The 20,337-nt window shown below is 43.5% G+C and overlaps 3 protein-coding genes across 3 annotated transcripts in view; 1 reads left to right on the top strand and 2 right to left on the bottom strand.

The window, feature by feature from the left end:
* Positions 1-20,337, bottom strand: part of ehd4 (EH-domain containing 4) — a 223,137-nt gene that overhangs the window by 198,725 nt on the left and 4,075 nt on the right. The gene's annotated exons all lie outside the window — the stretch shown is intronic.
* On the bottom strand, positions 898-2,672 carry LOC128375779 (tripartite motif-containing protein 16-like). The gene is made up of 2 exons (XM_053336197.1): positions 1,006-2,672; positions 898-916 (listed from the first exon to the last, which is right to left on the bottom strand). The coding sequence occupies exons 1-2, from the start codon at positions 2,670-2,672 to the stop codon at positions 898-900; spliced, it is 1,686 nt and encodes a 561-aa protein (XP_053192172.1).
* Positions 5,472-12,998, top strand: ccdc65 (coiled-coil domain containing 65). The gene is made up of 8 exons (XM_053336196.1): positions 5,472-5,609; positions 5,745-5,912; positions 6,951-7,120; positions 7,905-8,055; positions 8,162-8,335; positions 10,501-10,719; positions 11,714-11,815; positions 12,693-12,998. The coding sequence occupies exons 1-8, from the start codon at positions 5,472-5,474 to the stop codon at positions 12,996-12,998; spliced, it is 1,428 nt and encodes a 475-aa protein (XP_053192171.1).

Below are 20,337 nucleotides of genomic sequence, written 5' to 3'. Positions count from 1 at the left end.
ATAGTGATGTAGTATGCAGTATTACAAGTAAAAGTACTGAAGTATTATGAGTGATGTAGTATGCAGTATTACAGTAAAAGTACTGCAGTATTATGAGTGATGTAGTATGCAGTATTACAGTAAAAGTACTGCAGTATTATAGTGATGTAGTATGCAGTATTACAGTAAAAGTACTGCAGTATTGTGAGTGATGTAGTATGCAGTATTACAGTAAAAGTACTGCAGTATTATAGTGATGTAGTATGCAGTATTACAGTAAAAGTACTGCAGTATTATAGTGATGTAGTATGCAGTATTACAGTAAAAGTACTGCAGTATTATTATGTGAACTTTAATAAACTCTCATTGTAGTTTCACATTTTCTCCACAAGCTTTGAATGAGAAGAAAACACTTTGATCACTGTTGATAAAAATCATCTTTATTGATTATTGAAGCTTCAGATTGTTGACACATCCAATCAGTAAAGTGTGATCAATGATTTCATGTTCAGATTGACTTCATCCACACAGTCAGTTAGTTTAACCCAGAATGTCAGCTATGTACAAGAACATCATTAATGATTATTATCATGATCATTACAGTTTGATTGAACATTTCTTTATGAATTTACAAAATGATGAGAACAAAATATCTGTGATGAAGGAAGTTCTGCTGTTTTCTTTGTTTAAGAAACAACAGACACAAATACATCAATACAAACATGAAACTAACATTTAGAACAAAGAGAAGTTCACATTTCATCTGAAGAAATGTCAGTGAAGGTTAAAAACATGGTGATGAGCAGTGAGAGCCTCCATGGATAAAAACACACAGGAAAAAGTCACATTTAAAGAAACTGATAATATAAACGACACATACATAAAGTTAATAAAGTGTTGAATATCCCTATTAGCGTGTCAGCTGATCTCTGAGCAGCTCAGAAACATGGAGACAAAAACATGAAGAATTACAACATCTGACACATGAAGTCTGAAATGACTTCTGTCTATTTCACTTTACACAACTCAGCTGTGGATAAAACATAAACCCAAAGTCCAGCATAGAGAGGCTGAGTGAATGTGGTCTGGACTCTGTGGAGGAGAGTCATGGTTTCAGAGACGCTGTAGAAGGACAGAATACCGGCTCTGTGATCCAGGTACACTCCGACTCTGGAGGAAACAGGACCTGAGACGGGAGTTTTAATGCTTTTGAACCAAAATTCACACCTGTCATTGTAACAACGTAAAGACCAAGATTTGTCATTATGTCCAAATAGAGATTCATATCCTGCTCTGCTGATATTCTTGTATGTTACTGCTACATCAACTCCTCCCCATCTCCATCCTGCTGTCCACTCCACCTCCCAGTAACAACGTCCAGTCAGACTCTCTCTACTCAGGACCTGACACTCATCAGTGAATCTGTCTGTGTGACTAGAATAAGACTGCTGTTGTCTTGTACATTTTACTTTTCTGTTCCCCTCAGATAATACCAGCTGTGTGTTTGCTGTGTTTGGATCCAGAGTGATTTCACGTGAATACCTTAAGAACTCAGCTCTGGTCTTGGGCTCTGGTTCTGGTTCTGGTTCTGACAGTAAAACTTTCACTTCAGTCACTGCTAGTGAGATGTTTGTCCATTTGTCCCTCAGGATGTCCTGTAGTTTATCTCTGAGCTCTGACACAGCTGCTGTCACATCCTCAAAGTATCTGAGAGGACGGATATTGATGATGGATGAGTCTGTAGGTTCACTGAGTTGTGACACTGAGGGGTAGTTGTGTAGAAACTGGTTGTGATCCTCTGTGTGTGAGAGCTGCTTCAGTTCAGCGTCTTTCCTCTTCAGCTCAGTGATCTCCTGCTGCAGCTTCTCCTGAAGCTCTTTGACTCCACTCACTTCAGTTTCCTGCTGGGATCTGATCTGCTGCTTCACATCAGAGCTTCTTTTCTGGAGGAGACGGATCAGCTGAGTGAAGATCTTCTCACTGTCCTCCACTGCTTTATCAGCAGAGCGACTGACGGCCTCCACCTCCTGTTGAAGCAGCTTGACATCTTTCTCTCTGTGCTGGATTCTCTGCTGGATGTTTAGTCGACTCACCTTGAGCTCTCTCTGCCTCTCAGTCCTTTCTGCTGCAGCTGGGACTGTGTCGTGGCCTTTATGATCCTCCATAGTGCACAGATAACAGATACACTTCTTATCTGTACGGCAGAATATCTCCATCACCTCATAATGACGAGAGCAGATGTTCTCCTGGAGCTTCTCCGAGGGCTCCACCAGCTTGTGTTTCTTTAATTTGGTTAATTCAAAGTGAGGCTGGAGGTGATTCTCACAGTAAGAAATCAGACACTGCAGACAGGACTTGAAAGCTTTCAGCTTCCTCCCAGTGCAGACATCACAGACCACATCTTCAGGTCCAGCATAGCAGTGATCAGCAGGAGCAGCTTGGAGTCCAGTCTTCTTCAGCTGCTCCACTAAAGCTGCTAACATGGTGTTTTTCTTCAGGACAGGCCTCGGTGTGAAGGCCTGTCTGCACTGAGGGCAGCTGTAGATCCTCCTCTGATCCTCTCCATCCCAGTGTGATTTAATACAGCTCATGCAGTAGCTGTGTCCACAGGAAGTAGTCACCGGATCCTTCAGTAGAAACAGACAGATCACACAAGAGAAGGTTTCTTGGTCCAGTTGATCTTTCTCCGCCATTTCAGCTCTCAAAGGCAACGACTGTCTGAGCTTCACTTCCTGATAAGTTTAATACATTTGAAGTTTGATCTGAACAACATGTTATTAAGTCATAAATGCAGCCTGACCGCTCTGTGCTGCGTCAAATGTTGGTTACACCCATCTACAAACTGTAGATCTAAAGGGAGAGAACAATGAACTCTGATCCCAGAGTGGAGCTTGTTGTGTTTAAAGCTTTATTGATCATTGTATCAGTAAAGCTTTAATACTGTATCAATATGAAATAAAAGCTGCAACACATTTCATATTTTAATCATGTTGTTTGTGTTTGAAATACAAGCAAATAAAACCAAAGTTCATCTTATCCAGAAACTCTGCTGATAAATGTCGACCTTTGACAGTCACATGATCCTCTGTAGAAACTGTCAGCAGCAGTACTGGAAGAAGTACTCAGATACTTTACTGCAGTAAAAGTACTAATACTGCAATGTACAAATACTCTATTACAGTAAAAGTACTGCAGTATTATAGTGATGTAGTATGCAGTATTACAGTAAAAGTACTGCAGTATTATAGTGATGTAGTATGTAGTATTACAGTAAAAGCACTGCAGTATTATAGTGATGTAGTATGCAGTGTTACAGTAAAAGTACTGCAGTATTATAGTGATGTAGTATGCAGTATTACAGTAAAAGTACTGCAGTATTATAGTGATGTAGTATGCAGTATTACAGTAAAAGTACTGCAGTATTATAGTGATGTAGTATGCAGTATTACAGTAAAAGTACTGCAGTATTATGAGTGATGTAGTATGCAGTATTACAGTAAAAGTACTGCAGTATTATAGTGATGTAGTATGCAGTATTACAGTAAAAGTACTGCGATATGTGCCATATGTGAGATATTTCATTGGTTTAAACTCAAATTAGTCGATTGCCAGAAAATGAATCAGTAACTATTCATGATAATTGATTAATTGATGGTTCTAGTTTCCCAAATTATGACAGCTAACTGAATATATTTGAGACATCCGGAACATGAGCTACTACCTTATCGTGGTGGAGGGGTTTGCATGTCCCAATGACCCAATGGCTTTATGCCCCTGGTAGGGTCACCCATGGCAAACAGGTCCGTAGCTCACCAGACCCCTTATGACATTGTGGATCGGCGGAAGGAATACTTAGAAGACCTCCTCAATCCCACCGACACGCCTTCCGGTAAGGAAGCAAGGCCTGGGGACCCGGGTGTGGGCTCTCCTATCTCGGGGGTGGAGGTCGCCGAGGTGGTCAAAAAGCTCCTCGGTGGCAGGGCCCCGGGGGTGGATGAGATCCGCCCTGAGTTCCTCAAGGCCCTGGATGTTGTGGGGCTGTCATGGTTGACACGACTCTGCAGCATCGCGTGGACATCGGGGGCAGTGCCTCTGGATTGGCAGACTGGGGTGGTGGTCCCTCTTTTTAAGAAGGGGGACCGGAGGGTGTGTTCCAACTATAGGGGGATCACACTCCTCAGCCTCCCTGGTAAGGTCTATTCAGGGGTACTGGAGAGGAGGGTCCGTCGGATAGTCGAACCTCGAATTCAGGAGGAGAAGTATGGTTTTCGTCCGGGCCGTGGAACAGTGGACCAGCTCTACACCCTCTGCAGGATCCTTGAGGGTGCATGGGAGTTTGCCCAACCAGTCCACACGTGTTTTGTGGACTTGGAGAAGGCATTCGACCGTGTCCCTCGGGGAGTCCTGTGAGGGATTCTCTGGGAGTACGGGGTATTGGACCCCCTGATACGTTCCCTGTATGAGGGTTGGACTCCTCCAGGGCTGCCCTTTGTCACCGATCCTGATCATAATCTTTATGGACAGGATTTCCAGGTGCAGCCAGGGTGTGGAGGGGGTCCGGTTTGGTGACCTCAGGATTGGGTCACTGCTTTTTGCAGATGATGTGGTCCTGTTGGCTTCATCAGACCGTGACCTCCAACTCTCACTGGATCGGTTCGCAGCCGAGTGTGAAGCGGCCGGGATGAGAATCAGCACCTCCAAATCCGAGGCCATGGTCCTCAGCCGGAAAAGGGTGGAGTGCACTCTCCGGGTCGGGGATGAGATCCTGCCCCAAGTGGAGGAGTTCAAGTACCTCGGGGTCTTGTTAACAGTGAGGGAAGGATGTGCGTGAGATCGGCAGGCGGATCGGTGCGGCGTCTGCAGTAATGCAGACTCTGCACAGATCCGTCGTGGTGAAGAGAGAGCTGAGCCGAAAGGCAAAGCTCTGGATTTACCAGTCGATCTTCATTCCTACCCTCACCTATGGTCATGAGCTTTGGGTAGTGACCCAAAGAACAAGATCGCGGGTACAAGCGGCCGAAATGAGCTTCCTCCGTAGGCTGGCTGGGCTCTCCCTTAGAGATAGGGTGAGAAGCTCAGTTATCTGGAGGGAGCTCGGAGTAGACCCGCTGCTCCTCCGCGTCGAGAGGAGCCAGATGAGGTGGTTCGGGCGTCTAGTCAGGACGCCTCCCGGACGCCTCCCTGGTGAGGTGTTCAGGGCCCGTCCCACCGGTAGGAGACCCAGGACACGCTGGAGAGACTATGTCTCTCGGCTGGCCTGGGAACGCCTCGGGATCCCCCGGGAAGAGTTGGACGAAGTGGCTGGGGAGAGAGAAGTCTGGGCATACCTGCTTAGGCTGCTGCCCCCGAGACCCGACCAGGATAAGAGGAAGAGGATGGATGAAACATGTCTGATTTTGAGCCTCTCTGTGTGTGTGTGTGTGTATCTGTGTGTCAGGTGTTTTGTATATTAAACAGCAGCAGAGTGAGGAAGAAGAGGAAGGAGGCTGAAGATGCCGAAGAAGAAAGGAGGAGGAGGTAAAGGTGGAGGAAAGACGGAGGAGGAGCGACTGTTGTACATGCAGCAGAGAGCTCAGGCAGAGGAGGAGATGGCCAAGAAGAAAGAGGAGATCCTCACGCTGTTCCTGAAGGTGAGTCCAGTTTAATCTGTATCATCAGGTATCTGTATCTGTAATCTGTATCTCTCACTATGCCCTCAGTAATAAACATTAGGAACGCCCTTCAAAATAAAAGCCTTCCTGTGTGATATGTGTGTTTGCCACCAGGACAAGCTGCAGAAGGAGGAGAGGAACACGGCGGTCAACCTGCTGAAGCTGAACGAAGGCTGGCGAGCCATTCTCCGTCAGACTCGAGCCGCCGAGCTCCGTAAAGACGTGGCGGTGTTCAGCCAGACGTTCGAGAGGCAGCTGGACGGCCTGCACAGCGTCGTCAAGGTAACGAGACACCTGCGTCAAGGAAGGAAGGAAAGGAGGGAGGAGTGAAGGAAAGGAGGGAGGAAAGGATGGAAGGTTGACGAGACACCTGCAGGACTCTCTCAGACCCTAACCCTCCTGTGGATTATTACTAGATACGTTTAACCCTCCTTTCCTTCCTCCTTCCCTCCTTTCCTTCCTTACCTCCTTCTCTCTTTATTTACTCCCTTCTTCCTCCTTTCCCCCCTCCTTTCCTTCCTCCCTCCCTCCTTTCCTTCCTTACTTCCTTCTCTCTTTCCTCCCTCCCTCCCTCTTTTCCTTCCTTACCTCCTTCTCTCTTTCTTTCCTCCCTCCTTTCCTTCCTTACCTCCTTCTCTCTTTCTTTCCTCCCTCCTTCCTTCTTCCTCCCTGCTTTCCTTCCTGCCTCCCTCCTTTCCTTCCTTACCTCCTTCTCTCTTTCTTTCCTCCCTTCTTCCTTCCTCCCTCCCTCCTTTCCTTCCTTACCTCCTTCTCTCTTTCTTTACTCCCTTCTTCCTCCTTTCCCCCCTCCTTTCCTTCCTCCCTCCCTCCCTCCTTTCCTTCCTTACCTCCTTCTCTCTTTCTTTCCTCCCTCCCTCCTTTCCTTCCTTACCTCCTTCTCTCTTTCTTTACTCCCTTCTTCCTCCTTTCCCCCCTCCTTTCCTTCCTCCCTCCCTCCCTCCCTCCCTCCTTTCCTTCCTTGACTCAAGGACAACAGGAGGGTTAAATTATAACAAATATAAAAGTAATCTGTTACAGTTACTGATGAAAATATTGATGATTATAAAAGGAGTCACACCTTTAAGATTTTACTCATTTTTTAATATTTAACATGTTACTGATTTACTGTTTTAAATAACCCAGAAGCTACAAACTTTTTTCTTTTATTTTATCTAATATTTTCTTTATTTTCTTTTATGTTCTTCTAACTAATATTTTATTTAATTAGATTTTACCCAATATTTTCTATTTTATTTGACCTAATATTTCATTTTATTTTATTTTAACTAATACTTCCTGTATATGTTGTGTGTGCTGCAGACGTTGGAGCGTGACCTGCAGGAGGCGGAGCGTCAGTCGGCTCGGGTGCGGCGTGTTCACCTGCAGCAGGTGGAGCGTCTGCGTGCTCAGCAGGACCAACAGATGCTTTTCCTGCAGCAGCAGTGGGAGCAGCGCCTGCACCACCTCTGCTCCACCCACAGCTCTGAGAGGTGAGTGAGGAGCAACAGCGCCCCCTGCAGGAGACGAAGCTCACTGAATTTGGCTTCTGACAAGGTCCCGAACAATTGCCAGCCCCCCCCCCCCCCCCCCCGTTTAAATTTTGTGCAGACCCCGCCCATCAACGTCACATTTTATGAATCCCAACACCTATGTCTACATTTTGACCAAAAATTATTTGTTTCCTTTTTACGGTTTGGCCGTGAGTAATTTTTACTGCTTCTCACACTCTAGCTAACTGCTGCTTCCACTCTAACTTTGAAGAAAAAGTGATTTCCACTCCTCGTTTGACTGCTCATAGTTTGAAAAGTTTGTTTTTATGTAAAAACAGTTTGGTGTTTTGGAGAGAGCACAAGTTTTCCTCCGTTTTAAAGTTTGAATCACGTTTCTACGTGCAGGTATGAGAGAGCTAGGTGACTCTGAAAAAGGTGAAATTTTGTGGGTTTTAAAAAAATTCCCATTAATTTCCAATGGAGAATTATTCCCGTTTTTTTGGGAATAACTTTGGAAAAATTGGAATTTCAACACCAAAAGTCATAGCACCTCTTTCCCGATCGAGCCGCACGTTTTGATGTATATATTGTCGGAGTTATCTCAAAGCTGCGAGACTTGGTGGAAGAATAATAATAAGTATGGAGAAGATTAATAGATGCACTCCTCTTCAGCTTTACTGCTGGAGTGGAGTGCCTCGTCAGTTTAAACTGGAGCTCCCTTAAAGGATCCAGCAGCTGATGTTAAATCCTCGGTGATCGGCTGTGAACTGCGTCTGTTCTTCAGGAAACACGTGTCGACGCACGCCGGACAGCAGCGAGCCGAGCTGGAGGACGCAGCCTTCAGTCTGGAGAAGAAACACGAAGCAGCGCTGGAGGAAATCCACCGACTGTACAGTGAGAGCATGGCGGCATGCGACAACGCTTTTGATGAGATGGTAAAAAACAAACTGGACTCATTTCAGAACCTTCCTGACTCAGATAGATATGATATTTCTATATAACTCTTAAGTGTGAGGTTTCCTTCTCGTCCTCTCTGCACAGACGACGTCTCTGCTGATGGAAACCAAAGACAAGCTGCTGACGAAGAGCCGGCAGCATCAGGAAGTTCTGCAGAGCTACACGGCCGACGCCAACAAGCTGCAGAAGTTAGTCTCTAAAAACCAACATCTCATCGAAAGACTCAACACAGACATGAAGAACCTGAAGAGGCTGCAGGTCAGAAACTAACTTCAGGCTTCACTTAACTGTGTGAGGCTGCAGGTCAGAAACTAACTTCAGGCTTCAGTTAAATATGTGAGGCTGCAGGTCAGAAACTAACTTCAGGCTTCAGTTAAATATGTGAGGCTGCAGGTCAGAAACTAACTTCAGGCTTCACTTAAATGTGAGGCTGCAGGTCAGAAACTAACTTCAGGCTTCAGTTAAATGTGTGAGGCTGCAGGTCAGAAACTAACTTCAGGCTTCAGTTTAATGTATGAGGCTGCAGGTCAGAAACTAACTTCAGACTTCAGTTAAATGTGTGAGGCTGCAGGTCAGAAACTAACTTCAGGCTTCAGTTTAATGTATGAGGCTGCAGGTCAGAAACTAACTTCAGACTTCAGTTAAATGTATGAGGCTGCAGGTCAGAAACTAACTTCAGGCTTCAGTTAAATGTGTGAGGCTGCAGGTCAGAAACTAACTTCAGGCTTCAGTTTAATGTGTGAGGCTGCAGGTCAGAAACTAACTTCAGGCTTCAGTTTAATGTGAGGCTGCAGGTCAGAAACTAACTTCAGGCTTCAGTTAAATGTGTGAGGCTGCAGGTCAGAAACTAACTTCAGGCTTCAGTTAAATGTATGAGGCTGCAGGTCAGAAACTAACTTCAGGCTTCAGTTAAATGTGTGAGGCTGCAGGTCAGAAACTAACTTCAGGCTTCAGTTAAATGTATGAGGCTGCAGGTCAGAAACTAACTTCAGGCTTCAGTTAAATGTATGAGGCTGCAGGTCAGAAACTAACTTCAGGCTTCAGTTAAATGTATGAGGCTGCAGGTCAGAAACTAACTTCAGGCTTCAGTTAAATGTGTGAGGCTGCAGGTCAGAAACTAACTTCAGGCTTCAGTTTAATGTGAGGCTGCAGGTCAGAAACTAACTTCAGGCTTCAGTTAAATGTATGAGGCTGCAGGTCAGAAACTAACTTCAGGCTTCAGTTTAATGTGAGGCTGCAGGTCAGAAACTAACTTCAGGCTTCAGTTTAATGTGTGAGGCTGCAGGACAGAAACTAACTTCAGGCTTCAGTTAAATGTGTGAGGCTGCAGGTCAGAAACTAACTTCAGGCTTCAGTTTAATGTGAGGCTGCAGGTCAGAAACTAACTTCAGGCTTCAGTTAAATGTGTGAGGCTGCAGGTCAGAAACTAACTTCAGACTTCAGTTAAATTAAATCTCAGTGCTACAAGATTAAAGCATCATACATTAAATCGTAGATGAAGTCGTAGATGAAGTCATACATTAAGTCGTAGATGAAGTCGTAGATGAAGTCATACATTAATTCGTAGATGAAGTCGTAGATGAAGTCATACATTAAGTCGTAGATTAATTCGTAGATTAAGTTGTACATTAATTCGTAGATGAAGATGTAGATGAAGTCGTAGATGAAGTCGTAGATTAATTTGTAGATGAAGTTGTAGATGAAGTCATGCATTAAGTCGTAGATTAATTCGTAGATGAAGTCGTACATTAATTCGTAGATTAATTTGTAGATTAATTTGTAGATGAAGTCGTAGATTAATTCATACATTAATTCGTACATTAAGTCGTAGATGAAGTCGCAGATGAAGTCATACATTAATTCGTAGATTAATTCGTAGATTAATTTGTAGATGAAGTCGTAGATTCATTTGTAGATGAAGTCATACATTAATACGTAGATTAATTCGTAGATTAATTCGTAGATGAAGTCATACATTAAGTCGTAGATTAAGTCGCAGATTAATTAGTAGATGAAGTCATACATTAAGTCGTAGATGAAGTTGCAGATAAAATCGCAGATGAAGTCATACATTAATTAATTCGTACATTAAGTCGTAGATGAAGTCATACATTAAGTCGTACATTAATTTGTAGATGAAGTCATACATTAAGTCGTAGATGAAGTCGCAGATTAATTCGAAGATGAAGTCGTAGATGAAGTCGTAGATGAAGTCATAGATGAAGTCATCCATTAATTCGTACATTAAGTCGTAGATGAAGTCATACATTAATTCGTAGATGAAGTCGCAGATTAAGTCGTAGATGAAGTCATACATTAAATCGTACATTAAGTCGTAGATGAAGTCGCAGATGAAGTCGCAGATTAATTCGTAGATGAAGTCGCAGATTAAGTCGTAGATGAAGTCATCTCTCTCCTGTCAGGACGCCATCTTTACGATGCGAGCGAACCTCGTGAGCAGTAAGACGGAACACGAGGGCGTGACTTGCGATCTGACGGCCGGTAAAGACGAAGTGAACCGGAGGACTCACCGTCTTCGTAGTCAGCTGACTCGTGCTCACGCTGCGGCGAGGCAGCAGCTAGCCGACCTCACCGTGACGACCGACGCCGTCACCAAGAAGTTACAGGCCGTGATCGCCAAGGTAACGCGGTCACATGGTGTGTGATGTCACCGCTGGGTCATCCTTTCATCTCTTCATCCTTTCATCTTTTCATCCTTTCATCTCTTCATCCTTTCATCTTTTCATCCTTTCATCTCTTCATCTTTTCATCTCTTTTTCTTTTCTTTTCATCCTTTCAATCTTTCATCTTCACATTTTTGCTTTTTTCTTTACCTTTTCATTTTTTTTTCGTTTTTTCATCTTTTCACATTTTTTCATCTTTTCACATTTTTTTGTTTTTTCTTCACCTTTTCATTCGCATTTTTTTTTGTTTTTTTCGCATTTTTTTGTTTTTTAATCTTTTTGCATTTTTTTTGTTTTTCATCTTTTCGCATTTTTTGTTTTTTCATCTTTTCGCATTTTTTTGTTTTTTTCGCATTTTTTTGTTTTTTCATCTTTTTGCATTTTTTTTGTTTTTCATCTTTTCGCATTTTTTGTTTTTTCATCTTTTCACATTTTTTAGTTTTTTTCATCTTTTCAAATTTTTTTTTCATCTTTTCGCATATTTTTTGTTTTTTCGTCTTTCGCATATTTTTCATCTTTTCACATTTTTTTGTTTTTTTTCATCTTTTCACATTTTTTTGTTTTTTTCATCTTTTCACATTTTTTTTCTTCATTTTTTAATTTTTTGTTTTCTCATTTTTTTGTTTTTCTCATTTTTTGTTCTCTCCATCTTTTCATATTTTTTGTTTTTTCTTCATTTTTTTGTTTTCTAATTTTTTTGTTTTCTCGTCTTTTCACATTTATTCTGTAAAAAAAAATTTTGTAAAAATTTTTCTCAAAAAATTTTCTAAATTTTTTTTCAATTTTTTTTTTCTGTTTTCTTTTAATTTGTTCTCTCTTTTGTTTGTTTTCTCATTTTTGTTTTCTCATCTTTTCACATTTTTTTTGTTTTCTCTTCATCTTTTCACATTTTTTGGGTTTTCTCTTCATCTCTTCACCTTCTCTCTGTTCTCTCTGTTTTCTCTGTTTTCAGGGAGAGAGGGTTTTACGCGTGGCTGAGATGTGCGACAAGTTGGAGAGCGAACAGGAAAACGTCTTCACGTGTTTGTCGACGACCGACGAACCGAAACAGGAAGTGACGGCGAAGATGGAAGAAGTGAAGGAGGCGAAGGTAGAGAGAAAGAAAACGACTATTGACCTGGAAGCACGACGTCATAGTTTCTACTCAGACATTTTTAACCCTTTACACACCGAACAGGATCAAATTTGATTCAATCTGATATTTATTTTAGTTGCAGCTGATTCACATTTTTATTTTCACTGTTTTCTCTTCATCTTTTCTGTTTCCTTCCTTCCTCCTTCCTTTGTCCTTTCCTTCCTTCCTCCTTTCCTTCCATCCCTTCCTTTGTCCTTTCCTTCCTTCTTCCTTCCTTCCTTCCTTCCTTCCTTCCTTCCTTCCTTCCTTCCTTCCTTCCTTCCTCCCTCCTGTTTTCTTCTTCCTTCCTTCCTTCCTCCCTCTTTCCTTTGTCCTTTCCTTCCTTCTTCCTTCCTTCCTCCCTCCCTCCCTCCTTTCCTTCCTTCCCTCTTTCCCTCCTTCCTCCCTCCCTCCCTCCTTTCCTTTTCTTCTTCCTTCCTCCCTTCTTCGTTTGTCCTTTCCTTCTTCCTTCCTTCCTTCCTCCCTCCCCCCTTTTCTTCCTTCTTCCTTCCTCCCTCCCTGCTTTCCTTCCTTTGGCCTTTCCCTTCCTTCTTCCTTCCCTCCTTCCTTCCTCCCCCCTTTCCTTCCTTCCTTCCTTCCTTCCTTCCTCCCTTCCCTCTTTCCCTCCTTCCTCCCTCCTTTCCTTCTTCCTTTCTGTTTTCTCTTCATCTTTTCTGTTTTCTCGGTTCTGCTGATTAAAACTTTAAACTCTTCTCGGTTCCTTCTCGGTTCCTCCCTCCTTTCCTTCCTTCCTTCCTTCCTTCCTTCCTTCCTTCCTTCCTTCCCCCCTCCTTTAACCTCTCCCTGTGTTGTGCAGGACTGGTGTGGGTTCCCGGAGCTGCAGCCGGTGATGCGTCGCTGCAACGCGTCGGTGCTGCAGCGTGAAGCTCTGAGGAAACACCGCGAGGACCTGAGCCGTGAGAACCAGCAGCTGCGTGTCCTGCTGCGTCAGCACCTGGACGCCATGACGGTCAGCGACGCCACGCTGGACGGACGCCACGCTCTGCTGACAGCGCACGTGGCCCCGCTGACTGTGCACGCCCCCGCCGCCGCCGGCCGGGGGAACGCCGACAAACGCCACGTGGTCGCCTTCGTGGAGGCCGTGCACGCCGTCAAACACTGAGGAGACGAGAGCCTTTAAATAAACTTTGATTTACTGTGACCCCGTCTGTTTTCACTGTTCCTTCCTTCCTTCCTTCCTTCCTTCCTTCCTTCCTTCCTTCCTCCCCCCTTTCCTTCCGTCCTTCCTTCATTCCTTCCCTCCTTCTCCCTCCTTTCCTTCCTTCCGTCCTTTCCTTTCTTCTTCCTTCCTCCCTCCCTCCTTTCCTTTTCTTCTTCCTTCGTCCTTCCTTCCTTTGTCCTTTCCTTCTTTCCTTCCTCCCACCTTTCTCCTTTCCTTCCTTCTTCCTTCCTTCCTCCCTTCCTCCCTCCTTTACTTTCTTCTCCCTTCTTTCCTCCCTTCCCTCTTTCCCTCCTTCCCTTCCTCCCTCCCTCCCTCCTTTCCTTTTGTCTTCCTTCCTTCCTCCCTCCTTTCCTTCCCTCCCTCCTTTCCTTCCTTCCTTCCTTCCTCCCTCCTTTCCTTCCTTCCTTCCTTCTTCCTCCCTCCTTTCCTTCCTTCCTTCCTTCCTCCCTCCTTTCCTTCCTTCCTTCCTTCTTCCTCCCTCCTTTCCTTCCTTCCTTCTTCCTCCCTCCTTTCATTTTGTCTTCCTTCCTTCCTCTCTCCTTTCCTTCCTTCTTCCTTCCTCCCTCCTTTCCTTCCTTGTTCCTCCCTCCCTTCCTTCCTCTCTCCTTTCCTTCCTTCCTTCTTCCTCCCTCCTTTCCTTTCGTCTTCCTTCCTTCCTCTCTCCTTTCCTTCCTTGACTCGAGGACAACAGGAGGGTTAAAAAGTCTTAAATGTAGTTTTTGATATTCAAGGTTTGAAGTCAAGGTGTAAAATGTGATTGTCCTGCTGCGTCAGCACCTGGACGCCATGACGGTCAGCGACGCCACGCTGGACGGACGCCACGCTCTGCTGACAGCGCACGTGGCCCCGCTGACCGTGCACGCCCCCGCCGCCGCCGCCGGCCGGGGGAACACCGACAAACGCCACGTCGTCGCCTTCGTGGAGGCCGTGCACACCGTCAAACACTGAGGAGACGAGACCCTTTAAATAAACTTTGATTTACTGTGACCCCGTCTGTTGTGACTGTTCCTTCCTTCCTTCCTTCCCTCTTTCCCTCCTTCCTCCCTCCTTTCCTTCCTTCCCTCTTTCCCTCCTCCCTCCCTCCTTTCCTTCCTTCTTCCTTCCTCCTTCCCTCCTGTCCTCCCTCCTTTCCTTTTCTTCTTCCTCCGTCCTTCCTTCCTTTGTCCTTTCCTTCTTTCCTTCCTCCCTCCTTTCTCCTTTCCTTCCTTCCTCCCTTCCTTTTGTCTTCCTTCCTTCCTCCCTCCTTTCCTTCCTTCCCTCCTTCTCCCTCCTTCCCTTCCTTCCTTCCTTCCTTCCTTCCTTTGTCCTTTCCTTTCTTCTTTCCTCCCTCTTTTCCTTCCTTCCCTCTTTCCTCCCTCCTTTCCTTCCTTCCCTCTTTCCCTCCTTCTCCCTCCTTTCCTTCCTTCCTTCCTTCCTCCTTTCCTTCCTTCCCTCTTTACCCTCCTTCCTCCCTCCCTCCCTCCTTTCCTTCCTTCCCTCCTTTCCTTCCTTCTCCCTCCTTTCCTTCCTTCCCTCCTTTCCTTCCTTCCTTCCTTCCTTCCTCCTTTGTCCTTTTTCCTTTCCCGCTGACCGTGCACGGCGCCGCCGGCCGGGGGAACGCCGACAGACGCCACGTCGTCACTGAGGAGACGGTTTTAATGTCTTGAATGAAGAATTTTAAATAAAGTTTGATTTGAAAAAATGTCTGTTTTTTTTATATTTCAATTTTAGGCTCAAATAAAAAATACCAAATATAAAAAACGGACGACAGGACTGAATTTGATTTTAATAATGTAATTTTAATCATGTATACAAAATAAAACACCGGGTTAACTTTCAAAATAAAATGCACCGTGTTTACGGCGGATCATTTTTCCCTCACAGGTCTGAAGTACAGGTCCGAGGTTTAGATATAAAGTTTATTGTGACTTTGATAACGTGAATGAACTCATGTTGAAAGAGCAAACGCATCACTTTCACCTACACAGGACACACAGCTAAGTAGTTAGCTTCCTGTTAGTTTTTAATTTTACATTAATTTCCATATTGTGTAAAGGACCGCTCTGCACGCACACATGCTGCCCTTTACTGAGTTTAACAAGGTGGGGAGCTCCGGTCCTCTGAAATGAGGCCAACCAGGAAGTAACTTAGAGCTGCATTCTATCAAAAGGCCACCAGGGGGCGACCGTCTCTATACAAGTCAATGGAGAAGTAACTTAGAGCTGCATTCTATCAAAAGGCCACCAGGGGGCGAACGTCTTTTTCTCAATTTTTTCTCTAAATTTTTTTTTCAATTTTTGTTTTCTGTTTTCTTAAAAAATTTTCTCTCTTTTCTTTTCTCATTTTGTTTTTTTTGTTTTCTCTTAATTTTTTTGTTTTCTCTTAATGTTTTCGTTTTCTCATTTTTTTTGATATATAAATATATCATATATAAAACATAAAACAGACAGAATGACGAGCGGAGCAGCAGCCTCTGTACAGGTACACCATTTAATAGTTATTATAGACATTTTATATACATTTCAACAGTTGTATTCTGCTATGTGGTACAATCTTTAAAATCTGCTGTTTCATAGTTTGGAAATCAAAAAAAAAAAAAAAAAAAAAACTTACAAAAACTCATCAAAACTCTTCAAACTGATCAGAACTTTTTTTTTTTTCCTTTTTTTTTGGAAGACTAGAAAAAATACTTTTATTGTATTAATCATGCATTACGACAAACAGAACGAAAGAAAGTCTTTAGTTACACGAGACGACGTCCGCAGCGTGGCCCAAAGGTTTCTGATCGCCTTCGAAAATCCTTTTAAGTTAAAAAAATAAAATTAAAAACCAACGACGACCACCTTCAGTTCAAGCCAGTCGCGGCCAATCAGATGGCAGCTTTCAAACCTCTCGCTCCGGGGACGCCCTCTGATTGGACGGTTCCTCCCGGAGTTAGAAACAAAAAAAAGAAAAAAAAAAGAAAAAGAAAAAAAGAGACTAAAAAAAAAAAAAAACCCAAAAACAAACCGTTGTGATATAAATATGTCAGAAAGTGAAGAGAAAAAATCACACAGTGATATGAAGACGATGATGAAGAGGAGGAAGAGGAAGAGGAAGAGGAGGAAGAGGAGGTGGTGGTGGTGCCTTCAGGTGCTTTTTAAACAGTTTGTAAAAATCAAATATTGTGATGTGGAGCTTTTAACCCTCCTGTTAGAGCAAAATTGAGAAAAAATGCTGCTGAAATTTCAAAATAAAAGTCATTTATTTAAGTTTTTTTGGGATTAAAGAAGCAAACTGAGTAAAATGCTGCTGAAATTTCACAATAAAAGTCATTTATTTAAGTTTTTTTGGGATTAAAGCAGCAAATTCAGTAAAAACGCTGCTGAAATTTCAAAATAAAAGTCATTTAAGTTTTTTTGGGATTAAAGCAGCAAATTCAGTAAAAACGCTGCTGAAATTTCAAAATAAAAGTCATTTATTTAACTTTTTTGGGGATTAAAGAAGCAAACTGAGTAAAACGCTGCTGAAATTTCAAAACAAAAGTCATTTATTTAACTTTTTTGGGGATTAAAGAAGCAAACTGAGTAAAATGCTGCTGAAATTTCACAATAAAAGTCATTTATTTAAGTTTTTTTGGGATTAAAGCAGCAAATTCAGTAAAAACGCTGCTGAAATTTCAAAATAAAGGTCATTTATTTAAGTTTTTTTGGGATTAAAGCAGCAAATTCAGTAAAAACGCTGCTGAAATTTCAAAATAAAAGTCATTTATTTAAGTTTTTTTTGGGATTAAAGAAGCAAACTGAGTAAAAACACTGCTGAAATTTCAAAATAAAAGTCATTTATTTAAGTTTTTTGGGATTAAAGAAGCAAACTGAGTAAAACGCTGCTGAAATTTCAAAATAAAGTCATTTATTTAAGTTTTTTGGGGATTAAAGAAGCAAACTGAGTAAAACGCTGCTGAAATTTCAAAATAAAAGTCATTTATTTAAGGTTTTTGGGATTAAAGAAGCAAACTTAGTGTTTTAAAACTTGAGTTATCAAAGGACGTTTAGTGATTAAAAGTTTTAATATTTTATTTTATTATAAATTTTAAGTGAAGAATAAAACGAGTCAAACGGAGAAATGACGACAGGAAGTGGAATCTTTAGTTTCTGTTCTTCTTCTTCTGTTTTAAATCCTGCTGCTGTACATTTATTTATTTTACATATGTACACGTCGTCATGGAAACAGAAGAAATGAAACTTCTTAAAAACTGATTCAAGACGTTTAAGATTCATTTATTATTTAATTTAATATTTAATTTATTTAACCGTCAAACTTTCTCAGAGTCCAGCTTCTTAAATATGAATATTTAAACTTCCTGTTGTCCTCGAGTCAAGGGAGGGAGGGAGGAAGGGTAGGAGGGAGGGAGAGAGGAAGGAGAAAGGGAAGGACGGAGGGAGAGAGTGAGGGAGGGAGGAGAAAGGAAGAGAGGGAGGGAGGGAGAGAGGAAGGAGAAAGGAAGAGAGGGAAGGGAGGGAGGAAAGAAGAAGGAAGGAAGAGAGGGAGGGAGAGAGGAAGGAAGAGAGGGAGGGAGGGAGGAAAGAAGAAGGAAGGAAGAGAGGGAGAGAGGGAGAGAGGAAGGAAGAAGGAAGGATGGAGGAAGAGAGGGAGGGAGGAGGGGAGAGAGTGAGGGAGGGAGAGAGGAAGGAAGAAGGAAGGATGGAGGAAGAGAGGGAGGGAGGGAGGGAGGAAGGAAAGATGGAAGAAGGAAGGAAAGGAAGGAAGGAAGAGAGGGAGGGAGGGAGGAAGGAAGGGAAAGAGGAAGGAAGGAAGGAAGGAAGGAAGGAAAGGAAGGAAGGAAGAAAGGGGGATGGAGGAAGGATCATATTTGTGACAGTTGGTTCTAATATTCATATTTTAGAAGCTGGAAGTTATAAAGATGAATGAATCTCCTCTTCCTCCTCCTCCTCCTCTTCCTCCTCCTCTTCCTCCTCCTCCTCCTCCTTCTCCTCTTCCTCCTCCTCCTCCTCCTCTTCCTCTTCCTCCTCCTCCCCTTCCTCTTCCTCCTCCTCCTCTGTTACTTTTCTACGTTTCATCAAATCTAAAAAACTGGACGCAGAGTTTTCTCAGTGGAGCCTCACGCGACAGGAAACAAGGGGTGGGGGGAACGAGGGGAAACAGGAAGTAGGTGGGCGGGGCCTATGTGTGTGTGAGCGTCATGATTGGCAGGGATTGGACGGGAAGCGACGGACCAGAATCCTCAGCGGTGCCGTTTTTTTTTTCTTTTTTTTTTCAAACCACGAATATAAAAAGGATTATTATAAAAACTAGATTTATTTTACACAAAGAAAGAAAAGTAACGTCTGGATCCTTCGTCCTCACAGCTGGGGGGGGCGGGGGAGGGGGGGGACGCAGGGCCCTGATTGGCCCACCAGGGGCTGAGGTGGAGGTGAAGGTGAAGGGGGGAGGGGCAGGTAGTATGAACCAATCAGACGGCTCTAAAAGCAGCAGCAGAAACAGGAAATCAGATGTTTGATTTTAATTTTTTGGGTTTTTTTTTTTTTTAGCTTCTTTTTATTCATTTTGTTTAAAAAGTGTAAAAAATGGAGTCAAGTTAAAAGTTGAGAAGCTTCAGATTAAAGTTTTCAGATTAAAACTGTTTCCTGTTTCTGCTGCTTCACTTCCTGTCAGCTGATGGTTTTACAGTTTAAAGCTTCATCAGACTTCTTTAACTTATCTAATTTATTCATTAATTAATATTAATATTGATCTGATTGTCACAGTTTAACCTGCTGATATCTTTCTGATCGATCCAGTTTAATATTAAATGAAATGACGCCAAAATCTGACCAACAGTCCCAAAACACACACAAAAAGAGAGAGATTCAGTTTACAGAGAAAGAAAGAAAAGAAAGAAAAGAAAGAAAGAAAAACACATTTCTGGCTTTTTTTTGGCTTAATAAACAACTTCAAATGTTGATCAGTTATTCAAATCTTTAATTATCAGGATGTCATGTGACCAATAATAATAATAATAATGATAATCATCTTTTCTGTCCGTCTGTAAACCGTCTTTAAAAAAAGCCAAAAAACACCAAACTGATAAAAAACTGTTTCATTTAACGACCTCGTTAATTAACCGAGTCGTTAACTAACCGAGTCGTTAACTAACCGAGTCGTTAACGAGCCGAGCCGTTAACGAGCCGAGCCGTTAACGGGCCGAGTCGTTAACTAACCGAGCCGTTAACGAGCCGAGCCGTTAACTAACCGAGTCGTTAACTAGCCGAGTCGTTAACTAACCGAGCCGTTAACGAGCCGAGTCGTTAACTAACCGAGTCGTTAACTAGCCGAGTCGTTAACGGGCCGAGTCGTTAACGGGCCGAGTCGTTAACGAGCCGAGTCGTTAACGAACCGAGCCGTTAACGAGCCGAGTCGTTAATTAATCGAGTCGTTAACGAGCCGAGTCGCTAACTAACCGAGTCGCTAACGAGCCGAGTCGCTAACTAACCGAGTTGTTAACGGGCCGAGTCGTTAACGGGCCGAGTCGTTAACGGGCCGAGTCTTTAACGAACCGAGTCATTAATTAACAGAGTCGTTAAGGAGCCGAGTCGCTAACAAACCGAGTCGTTTCAGAGCTGAAAGAAAACTAAAAGCCAGAAAAAGTAAAAAAATCAAACAGATAATCTTCCAGAAAGACGCTCTGTGACTCTGAAGGTTCAAACCATCACATGACCTCTCCCAACATGATGTCACTGCTGGCTGTGATGTCACTACTGGCTGTGATGTCACTACTGGCTGTGATGTCACTGCTGGCTGTGACGTCATACCTGGCTGTGACGTCATACCTGGCTATGATGTCATACCTGGCTGTGATGTCACTGCTGGCTGTGATGTCATACCTGGCTGTGATGTCACTGCTGGCTGTCTGTGATTGGCCAGAAACCAGAACGTCACTCTGAGCTCATTTTTTGGGGGATTTTTCCTTTAAGTGTCGTCTGCTCTGCTAGTGTTACCATGGGGGGGGGGGGGGGGGGGTGTAGTTGTCATCAGAGCTACGTTCAGGACTCTGCAGACGGAGGGAGGGGGATGGGGGGGGTAGTGGGGGGCGATGACATCACAGGACAGGTGAGCTGCTCTGTGTGATGCAGATCTACCTGCTGCAGGGTTTAAACAACGTTCCACAACGTTACCGAGTTTCTGCTGCTGAACGTCTCTCAGTGTCTTCAGGAGGCGAGGACACACCGGTGAGAGTGTGTGTGTGTGTGTGTGTGTGTGTGTGTGTGTGTGTGTGTGTGTGTGTGTGTGTGTGAGGCGTCCCGTGGAGGTCCTGCTCACC

This window comes from Scomber japonicus, chromosome 16 (genome assembly GCF_027409825.1).
Source record: "Scomber japonicus isolate fScoJap1 chromosome 16, fScoJap1.pri, whole genome shotgun sequence".
Taxonomy (NCBI): domain Eukaryota; kingdom Metazoa; phylum Chordata; class Actinopteri; order Scombriformes; family Scombridae; genus Scomber; species Scomber japonicus.
The sequence above is the reverse complement of the archived record's forward strand: the minus strand, read 5'-3'. Positions and strand labels throughout refer to the sequence as shown.

Bases quoted from the DNA above. Each gene is read 5' to 3' on its own strand.
- LOC128375779 (XM_053336197.1), bottom strand. From the start codon at position 2,672: ATGGCGGAGAAAGATCAACTGGACCAAGAAACCTTCTCTTGTGTGATC.
- ccdc65 (XM_053336196.1), top strand. From the start codon at position 5,472: ATGCCGAAGAAGAAAGGAGGAGGAGGTAAAGGTGGAGGAAAGACGGAG. The intron at 5,913-6,950 runs GTAACGAGACAC...TGTGTGCTGCAG, and splicing joins GCCTGCACAGCGTCGTCAAG to ACGTTGGAGCGTGACCTGCA. The intron at 8,336-10,500 runs GTCAGAAACTAA...CTCTCCTGTCAG, and splicing joins AGAACCTGAAGAGGCTGCAG to GACGCCATCTTTACGATGCG.